We start from the raw sequence: 8,544 nt of genomic DNA, 5'->3' as shown, positions 1-8,544 counted from the left end.
ATGCATTGTGGACCGCGGTCCCAAAACGACGTCGTTTTGATTAATGAAAACAGACGGATGAATTCGCGCCACTCACTTTCTTTTCATATATACTGCAGTTACATTTCAACACAACTTCAGTTACATTTCAACACAACTGCAGTTACATTTCAACACAACTGTAGTTACATTTTGATATAACTACAGTTTCATTCGATAATATAAAAACACAAAAGTGAAACTGTTATTCAGTATCTATTCATATACACTGCAGTTACATTTCAACACAACTGCAGTTACATTTCAACACAACTGTAGTTACATTTTGATATAACTACAGGTTCATTCGATAATATAAAAACACAAAAGTGAAACTGTTATTCAGTATCTATTCATATACACTGCAGTTACATTTCAACACAACTGCAGTTACATTTCAACACAACTGTAGTTACATTTTGATATAACTACAGTTTCATTCGATAATATAAAAACACAAAAGTGAAACTGTTATTCAGTATCTATTCATATACACTGCAGTTACATTTCAACACAACTACAGTTACATTTGGATATAACTACAGTTTCATTTGATAATATCAAACACAAATGTGAAACTGTTATTCAGTATCTTTTCATATACACTGCAGTTACATTTCAACACAACTACAGTTACATTTTGATATAACCAGTTACATTTCAACACAACTACAGTTACATTTTGATATAACTAGTTACATTTCAACACAACTACAGTTACATTTTGATATAACTATAGTTTCATTCGATAATATCAAAACAAATGTAAGGCAGTATCTTTTGGAATGAACTGTAGTGTCAATTACGGGGCTCCGTCTCCCATTTACTAAAACGACGTCGTTTTGGGACCGCGGTCCACGATATAAGAACTGCTTAGAATCCTCTTTTAATACATTCCACATTGAATATTGTCCAATTTAAAGTTCACATTTTTTTAACTCGATATAATCTAAGTAATAATTCAAAGTTTGAATTTATTAAAAAATAAGATATGTTAATTTTACTCTTTTTTTACCTAACTTATAACACACTTTTTTAACTCGATATAATCTAAGTAATAATTCAAAGTTTGAATTTATTAAAAAATAAGATATGTTAATTTTACTTTTTTTTACCTAACTTATAACACACTGGAATGCTTTTCGAACTAAAACTGCATTTACTTCTAATTTTTACAATTTTCATTATATTTGTTTTTTCTTTCTTAAAATAGAGAATTTCTCTGATTAATAAGAATTTTAAAATTTATGAGTTGCCTATGTACTTATAGTTACTGAAAACTAAAAAATAAAAAAAAAAAAATACTACATTTGACTTATAGGAAAGTTTGTCTCCACTATTTCAATGTGCGCCTTAATAAAGAGCCTAACCAACGGTCCAATCAACTCAATTGGGATGGTCTCTAAAAGAAAACACACACACACCCTGACTCAATACTCAGTTTCACACAAGTTAACTGTATTCAGATAGTGGAGTTTTTGGGCACATAGCTTTTCTGCTATTAATAAACCCAAAGGAATATGAGATCTGATAAATGGCAGATACACATCTAAATTCAAAAAGCAATAAAGAAACAGAAAGTAGCTCACAAATCCAGATTCCTCAAGAATCACTTAAACATGTCAAGTACAGCACAAGTGACCTTGTATGGATGATGGTTTATTCAAATTAAACAAGTGCATCCAACACCGAGCCGTTCAATGCAATACAACTGAAACCTTCTTTACCAACGAAGGATGCCTCACCGCAGTATGAGTAGGTAGCTCGGTCAGGGAGGGGTGTATTATACATTTCCCGAGACCTTGTGTACAAAACCAGTAATATCAAAAGCATCATTCCCGTCCTTTGAGATGACGCCCTGTTTAGATAACATCTTCACATTAATCATACAATCACTCTTGCATATTTTGTGGGGTGACAAGGGAAACCCGCAGCCACTACCCGAGTGTGTGCACTGGGTAAACCCCCCGCCTTGTGACTCTAGCTGGCAAAGGACCACAAGGAGGTAAACCAGACTAGGTTGCCCATAGCTGACCGACTCAAACCAAGAAGACTGGGATTCGAACTCGTGACCTTGTGGTCCTTTGGTTTTAGTGGAGTTCATGTGCATATGTATTGGTATGGAGGTTTGATTATGAGCTAGGAGGAAGAGATGGATATAAGAAGCCGACCTTTTCGGTAAATATGCCACTTATTAAACTGGCCGGGGTAACATCAAATGCCGGATTCCAAACACAAATACCCGAAGCAGCGATTTGTTCACCCAGTCCTCCATGCGTATGCAACAGTTCTTTTGGAGATCTTTCTTCTATCACAATTTGTTGTCCAGAAGACAAGGAGAGATCAACAGAAGTTAGGGGAGCGGCCACATAAAATGGTATACCATGATGCATAGCACAAACAGCAAGGCTGTAAGTCCCGATCTTGTTGGCAGTATCACCTACAAGTATGTCACAGAATTCCCTTTCATAAAATTCGGGTTTTCAAACACAACACGAGAGGAAATAAGATTTACCATTTGCAGCTATGCGGTCAGCTCCAACAATGACAGCATTCACACATCCAGCTTTCATCAACGCGGCTGCAGCAGAATCTGCTATGAGGGTGGCAGGAATATTCTCGGTAACCAACTCAAATGCTGTCAGTCTGGATCCCTGACATTCAAATCGGGAAAAAGCATTTGGTAAAGAAAATGTATATAACCTTCCAAATCGACTTAAGGTGTATACTGCCATGCACTAATACCACTAATTAGAACTAGATAGTAGATAAAAATGCAACCTACAAGTTCACCTGGTTGAAAGGGCGTGTTTCAGTGCAATAAGCCCTTTCCAAAAACCCTGCAGTATTGACAGCCCGAATCACACCAAGAGCAGTTCCATACCCAGCCGTTGCCAGGCTTTTGAATTCAACGGGATGACAAACATCAGAGTCACTTCATACCGGAATACTATACCCATAGTTAGATAACCAGCTATGAGCTACCATTTCAAGAAAGTGTACCTGCCAGTGTTGCAATGGGTTAATATTGATATCTTCTTAGAGTCCACCAGCTGATTTTGGAGAAGAGAAGCTCCGTGCGACCCAATTGCTTTATTGGAAGCAACATCATCCTCGAGCATAATTTCAGCTGCCATAATATAAGCCTGAGATTAAGATGCAGCAAGTTAGATAACAATCAAATTATAATGCACTAGAAAGTAAATTCTACACTATTCCGTAGGATACTTGTCTGGAAAAAAAAATTGTTTTATACTCCATAACCCTACAGCATAAAAATCACGGAGCAGCTCACAACTGTATGACTACCTCAAAAACAGTCTTGGCTTCCGAAGCAGTGGAAGCTTCCTTCTTAATAACTTCGTTAAGCTTTGTAGCAGCATCTGAAAGATTGACAGCTGTTGGCCGGCTGCAAAGAACTAATCAGTTTTTGCTCTGTGCTTCATAATCCATTTGGCAGAGAAATGAGCAAATGAATTTCAAGGGATCATACGAATAAAATAGTTTAGCTTTCCTGCCTATTGGTTACCTTGAGACAAGATATTCTAATTTCTGGCTAAGGAAAGATACCGCATCTTGAGCTGTCCCATTAAAGGTCTCTAAGTTAGACGCTTCTACAGCCAAGGAGAGTGCAGCAGCTATCGCAATTGCAGGTGCCCCGCGGACTACCATTTCTTTTATTGCATCCCTGATGCATACATATACACACAGGAAAAAGATTAATTCAGATATTAAAGAAAACTTTTCCAGATTCCTAATTTATAGGGAAAAGAACATCACTTGATGAGTAAAAAATACATGTAACAGCAAGAGGCTGCTCAAACTTCAAACCATGTATATCTTAGTTCACTCACAACTGGAAGGTGAAAGAGGTCAAAGAGAATAGAGCAACAAAAGAAGTGCAATAAACATTAAAAAGTTTTACCATCCGTCTTTTGCATTTTTTATATCCAAATAAATCGTCTGTAATGGAAGCTTCCTCTGTTCATAAAAAAAAAACAGAAAAACAGAAAAAAAAAAAAAAAAAAAAAAAAAAAAACGATTATTAGTAATGTAGACATAGTAACATCCAAAAAATTACATCAAGGCGCGCCCAGTGGAAGCAATGCAAGACCAATCTGCTTTGCAAATACAAAGAAAACATTTTCCTAAGAACTCACTTAATTCACTTTCATGGAGCCAGTCAACTTTTTTCCTAGAAATTCAAAACCACTTGATTCTAGTTCCTATTCTCTCTACTCTTATTTTAGTTTTAGTCTTTTAGATTTTTTTTAAAAAAGGTTAAACTCTCTCGTTGTTCACCATTAAACTTAGTTCCTCCTTCCTAACAATTTCATTTCTTCCTCTCCCAGAAACAAGAAACAAAAGAAACTATTTCCTAGTCCACTTCTTCAAAAAATCAAACAAAGCCATACTTAAAGTCACTTCAACTTGATTAGGGCATTGAGATTCTCAATATAAACCTACCAATGATAATATAAACACCTCAGGATTCATCTAGCCCCATATAAAGAAATAAAAGTCTCAATTCGATTTCGAAAGTACTCTGTACCTCTTTTTCATCCCTCTTTTTGCTTTTCTTCTATCTCAAAGTTAATTCTTTGATTAACCCCATACTTTTTTTTACTTATCTTTTTCATGACAAAACCCAGTCCTCAGTGCATTTCAAATATACAGATGTAATTACTATGGAAAAAAAATCAATCTTTATCAACAAATTTAAACAGTTCCAGCCTCAACTTAAATCCTAACAAGTGTCATATACATAGATAAATACAGGTATAAACACAAAGAAACGCATAGAGAGAGGACCTGATCAAGCAGCTGAAGAGAGCCGCGTTTGTAGCAGATGGCTTGTAGAGTTTTATCTTCAGAATGAGCTCCGTTCGCCATTCGTCACTTCAAAATCAACTGAGAAAGAACATCAAATTTCAAGTTAGAATTATAAGTTTTGCTATTTGCGTCCAGCGAAGAACTCGCAAAGAAATGAATTCGTAAAATCTCTATACGAACCGAGAAAAAAACCCTAGTTGATAATCACAAGCTGTCAAGCTCACACTTCACGCTTCAGTTCAGTACTTCTCGATTTAAAGAAGAAAATGCTGTCTGCAATGAACAGCAAGAATATTTTTCAATTTCGCTTTTACGCGAACATATTCCTTAGATCATTAATGTTACGACGTCCTATGCGGTAAATTCTCGAATTTTATAAGTAGGGAATAACAAAATTTTGGAAGTGTTCGATTAATGTAATATAATCGTTCGATTGGAAGGAAAGAAGTATAATTTGTAGGAAAAAAAATATAGAATAGAATAAAATAAGAACTTAAATTACATTGTTTGACACGACTAGAATTACATGAAATTGAAAAAAAATAAGTAATATAATAATAATAATATTATTTCTTTTTTTTTTGTTTTTAAAAAAAGTAATATAATAACTGAAATATTCTTATGTATGTAATAATAATAATAATAATAATAATAATAATAATAATAATAATAATAATAATAATAATAATAATAAATTATTATTATTATTATTATTATTATTTTTATTTTGCAATATACTCCATAAAATACACCACCAGAAACAGACAGTAGAGATGAGAGATGAGGATGAGATGAGTGGAGGTGAGCTAATGAGACCATGTAATTTTAGAATGGCAAATTGTCTTAACAGTAGCTCATTTTCTCAAATTTAGCGCTAAATTACCATTCTTAAGGGAGCGTCATGAATTCTAATTCAACGAAGGGAGAGAATTGTAATTCGATGGAATTACAATTCCTTCCAACCAAACGGCGTTTATGTCTTTCCTATTTTTTAAACATAGTCATTCAATTGCCTAACAAGTTGTAAAATTAGTCTTGGCATTAGTATACTCATTAGCGGTATTAGAGTTTATGGTTTTCGGCATTTGTGACATTTCACCTTTCCTTCCCTTTTTCTACTGAACCAGTGAATTAAGCCTGTGCGAACAAAAATCATTTGAATGACAAAGATAGCGATTTGGAAGGCAATAATGGTAGAAGCACTATACATAATAGAGCTAAAAATGAGAAGAAGGAGATGCATACACCTCTGTCTATGTTTACAGAGGACATATCCTTCTTCTCATTTTTAGCTCTATTATGTATAGCGCTTCCACCATTACTACCTTCCAAATCGCAAGAGCATCATCGTGTCAAATTGAGCTTCAATTTTGTGGAGACACTCCTTGGCTTGCTTCTCCAACAACCTGAACACATTTTCAACATTAAATCTATTGGTGGTTGTGATTCTTGAGGAATTTGTCGTTGATTTCTACTAAATTTTATTTTGCTTCTTGATGGACAATTTTAATATTTGTCCTCACAAGTACACAAATCACTGTAGTAATAGTGTACAAAGGCAAGGGTCGAACCCACAGGGGATTGATACAATGTAATTTAATAATTTGAAACTAAACTAGCTTGACAATTTTTAAAGTGCTCAAAGCTAATTAAGAATCAAAATGTACTTAACCAAATAAAACTTCAAGTGGAAAACGAAGGCAAGAAAAATAATTGAATAACCACGAAACGAAATAGCAGCAAGAGAAGAAAGACTAGGAACACGAATCAATTACCATTACCTATTTTGCAGATTAGTTTAACTTGTCAATCAATTAAAGGTTCGTTCTAACGGTTATATGACTACTCCGTATGGCGTCCAAGGTAAGTCACGTATTCTAACTGTTCATGTACTTAAGATACTTATTCGAACAATTAAAACCCATTAAGCATAAAAGAACTTACGGAATACCTGAGTTGGAACCAAATAAACAACATGATAAAACAATCAAATTATATACTCATTTACCCTCCAAGATCACAGAATTATCAAGCATGATATTTACTCAGATAACTCCTTCAAATTAATATAATTGAGTTTTGCTAAAGTTGCCACCCATTAACATCCTCAATTGATAGAATAAGATCACATGGTAAAACTTAACTCAATTGACAAAATTAAATCAATTCATACAAAATGTTCATGGTAAATTCATCATTGTTAGGATTATATTATCATTAGACTTCTAGTTGGACTTTACTTCTGTATTATATTTATCTTGTACTTCTCATTGTATTGTTACACAGATAATACAATCCTCATATGGTATCAGTTACCGGGTTTCCTTTCATTTTTTTTTCATGGAGACGATTCGGGATGATGAGTTTACTAGTGCGTCTACGGAGCTCATTGTGACTGAGGCTACCGCTTCCTCTCCCATCGTTGCTGGCAATTCATTATCCACCGCTCACCATTTTGTGTCCATAAAATTGACTAATCGAAATTACTCGTTTTGGAGAACCCAGTTGCTCCCATTCTTACGAGGTCAAGGTCTGCTAGGTTATGTCGATGGAACTATACCGTGTCCGGAGTTGCTGTCTGCTTCGTCCGTGGCAGCTGATGGTGTTGCAGTTCTGGCGACTTCACTTGTAGTTTCCCGTACTGCTTGGCGACAACAAGACCAAGAAATTTTATTAATGTTGATTTCCTCATTATCTGAGAAAGTCATGCACCTTGCAGTTGGAAAATCCACGTCGCGGCAACTATGGCTTTTGATCGAGCAATCTCTAGGATCGGCGACTCAGGCCCATGATCTCCGTCTTCTCGGTCAGTTGTAGGCTCTTCATCAAGGTGATGCTTCCGTCACCGACTATCTTGGTCGTGCACTCATGCGCATATGTTGGTCGAAGATTTAGCATTGGCAAGCAGACCTGTTGGCTTGGACGATCAAAATTTGTACGTGTTTTGTGGGTTGCGACCGGATTTCCGGCCACTGGTGGCTTCATTGACGACTGGCGAGTCTATGACGTTGGTCGAGCTCTCAGATTTCCTTACTACCCAGGAATTTATCTGTGTAGATGATGGTGGTCCTCCGGTGGTTCATACGGTGATGGTTGCTCAGCACGGCGGTTGTGAGCAGTTCCAGTTTGGTGGACGTGGACGGCGTGGTGGTCGTGGCCGGTTTGGTGCTGTGCGATGTCAGATTTGCAACGTCCTAGGCCATTCGGCTGTTAGCTATTTCCTGCAGTTTGTGAATGCTCTAGGACCACAGGTGCATGCTGCTTTTGTTGATGATGCATTTTCTGTTGCTTCGTGTTGGTCCCAAGGGGATGGGGTACAAGTCTAGAGGGGGGGGGGGGGAATAGACTTGTATAAGATTTTGCAAATCTTTTTCGACTTCTCGTGTGTATTGGACTTAGGATGTTTAGGTCCGATACCTCACAAGATGAAGACAAAGTTTTATGCGCAGCGGAAAAGTTATCCCCTTTTAGTTAGCACGAGTTTGAGTTAGTTCGAGAGGTGCGGTTATATGCAGTGCAGTTCGAGAGTTAGATAGCGAGAGATAAAAGCAGAAAGTAAATGCGAGAGAGATTTTTAAGTGGTTCGGCCAACCCGCCTACGTCCACTCTTCTTCCAGAAACTCCCTGGAAGGATTGCACTAAAACTTCCCTTTTTAGTACAATATCGAGCGCTTGAGCTTTGATCACGAAGCC

At 36.4% G+C, this 8,544-nt stretch overlaps 1 protein-coding gene across 1 annotated transcript; it reads right to left on the bottom strand.

The window, feature by feature from the left end:
* Window positions 1–1,459: 1,459 nt before the first annotated feature.
* Window positions 1,460–5,182, bottom strand: LOC116018845 (methylthioribose-1-phosphate isomerase). The gene is made up of 10 exons (XM_031258861.1): window positions 5,032–5,182; window positions 4,831–4,929; window positions 3,944–3,999; window positions 3,548–3,706; window positions 3,328–3,427; window positions 3,022–3,164; window positions 2,812–2,917; window positions 2,534–2,672; window positions 2,190–2,458; window positions 1,460–1,876 (listed from the first exon to the last, which is right to left on the bottom strand). Exons 2-10 carry the CDS (start codon window positions 4,909–4,911, stop codon window positions 1,802–1,804), a joined length of 1,128 nt encoding a protein of 375 aa, XP_031114721.1. The 5' UTR covers window positions 4,912–4,929; window positions 5,032–5,182; the 3' UTR covers window positions 1,460–1,801.
* Between the last annotated feature and the right edge of the window lie 3,362 nt (window positions 5,183–8,544).

Source organism: Ipomoea triloba, chromosome 5 (genome assembly GCF_003576645.1).
Source record: "Ipomoea triloba cultivar NCNSP0323 chromosome 5, ASM357664v1".
In the NCBI taxonomy this organism is placed as follows: Eukaryota; Viridiplantae; Streptophyta; class Magnoliopsida; order Solanales; family Convolvulaceae; genus Ipomoea; species Ipomoea triloba.
The sequence above is the reverse complement of the archived record's forward strand: the minus strand, read 5'-3'. Positions and strand labels throughout refer to the sequence as shown.